General features: G+C 63.9%; 1 protein-coding gene across 1 annotated transcript in view; it reads right to left on the reverse strand.

The window, feature by feature from the left end:
- The window catches only part of LOC112124861 (matrix metalloproteinase-23-like), an 8449-nt gene that overhangs the window by 4178 nt on the left and 2523 nt on the right, over nt 1-1748 (reverse strand). Inside the window, exons 3-4 of the mRNA XM_026649855.1 lie at nt 1363-1499; nt 737-904 (exon numbers count right to left, since the gene is read on the reverse strand). Coding sequence (XP_026505640.1) covers nt 737-904; nt 1363-1499 — 305 coding nt within the window. The remainder of the gene's footprint in view (nt 1-736; nt 905-1362; nt 1500-1748) is intronic.

Genomic DNA, 1748 nt, shown 5'->3' on the forward strand with positions numbered 1-1748 from the left:
GGGGGGGGGGCAGTCAGGAAGGAGGGGTTCTGGGGGCAGTCAGGGGACAGGGAGAAGGGGTGGTTGGATGGGGCAGGAGTCCCGCGGGGGCCGTCAGGAATGAGAGGAGGGATTGGATGGGGCGGCGGGGATCCAGGGGCGGTCAAGGGACAGGGAGCGGGGTGTGTGGATGGGGCAGGGGTCCCGGGGAGCCCATCAGGGACCAGGGGGGCTTGGATGGGGCAGGAGTCCCGGGGGGGGGGTGTCAGATGGGAGGTGGGGGCCGGGCCACGACCCCCTCCCCTAACTGCCCTCCATACAATTTATGAAACCCGATGCGGCCCTCAGGCCAAAAAGTTTACCGGCCCCAGCATTAGCAGAACAAGGCACCCCCTGCTGGCTGTAGTATGTGCATCCTTTCCCCCCCCCCCCCCCGCCCGGCCGTGGCACAGGTAGCTTTAGGGGGTGGGCTCCTGCTGGGAGGGGGACCACTCCCATCACTTAATTGGCTCCCCCAGGAAAGGGCTGATGGAGGAGGAGAGGAGTGACCAGATGGGGGGTTGATGGTGCCGTGGGTGAGAGCTCCCCCTGGAGAAAGGGCAGGGGATTAGGAAATCTGGCCTAGCCGTGCAGCGCAGGTGAAGGGGATAATGAACCTCACGGAGGTGCTAACCAACCCAAGGCTGTTTGAGAGGGATCTCAGGACAGGAGAGGCGCCTGCCCTGCTAACCTCTGGCCGCTGAGTGCTCCCTCCTACCTTGTTTCCAGCTGAAGCGCGAGCGGCCCAGGATCCAGAACTCGTGGTTGTCAAAATGGATCTCGCCCCGGGGCGGCAGGAAGGCATGGGCCAGCTCCCCGTTCAGCCCATCGAAGCAGGGGTGTCGCGGGGAGAACCAGCAGTCAGTGTGGTTAAAGCTGTAGAAGCCTGCCCAAGAACAACCAGAAAGACGTCCTGGAAGCAGAGGGCATGTGAATCCCAGGGCAAAGGTACCAAAGGTGGGGGAGTGAGTCTGCTGGTGGCTGGGAGCAGGAATCCCAGCTCTGGAACTTGCTGGAGAGGGCGAGGTGTGATTGGATCTGCTAAATCTGCCTGTGACAGCCCCTCTTTGGTGCCAGGTGTGCGCTGGCCAGGGCCTGTGGGCTTGCATGGATGCTCTGCTGGGGCTGGGTCCGGCAGCAGGGAAGGAGTGAACGGGGGTGGCACATGGTCTCAAAGCCCTTGAGATGGCTCCCCGACCCCCAGAGGCAACCCCAGAGCCATCTGCACAAACGGGAGGAAGGAAGCGGGGAGAGGAGATCGGAGGGCTGAGAAGAGGCAGGGAGAGCACCAGCGAGGGAGACAGGGGTGCTGTGCCAATGGCACTCCTAGCCCCTCATTTCTACCTATGGTGATGTCAGCTGGCTGGGCAGGGGGCAGGCGCCGGAAGCTGAGGGGCGAGACGTCGCTCCACACGCGGAAGGCAGCGGCAATGGCTCTCTCTGTGTCACCTTTGTTCAGCGTGCTGGGGAACTGCACGATCCTGCAGCAGGAGGAGGGGAGGGTGACCCATGGGCACCAGCTGCTCCTCCAGCCTCTACTACTGTAGCCAGGGCTGCTGTAGGGAAGGGGCAGGAGTGCAGGATGCCCTCAGCTACTCCAGCCCCAGCCTCTCCCACCAGGGGGTGCTGTAGGGAGCAAGGCAGGAGCACTGGCTGTGGTGGAGGAGGTCCCAGCTGAGCCAAACCCAGCCTCTCCCAGTAGGGGGCGCTGTGCAGGGTGGGGCAGGAGC

This window comes from Terrapene carolina, unplaced genomic scaffold, assembly GCF_002925995.2.
Source record: "Terrapene carolina triunguis isolate 2854851 unplaced genomic scaffold, T_m_triunguis-2.0 Scaffold88, whole genome shotgun sequence".
NCBI lineage: Eukaryota > Metazoa > Chordata > Testudines > Emydidae > Terrapene > Terrapene triunguis.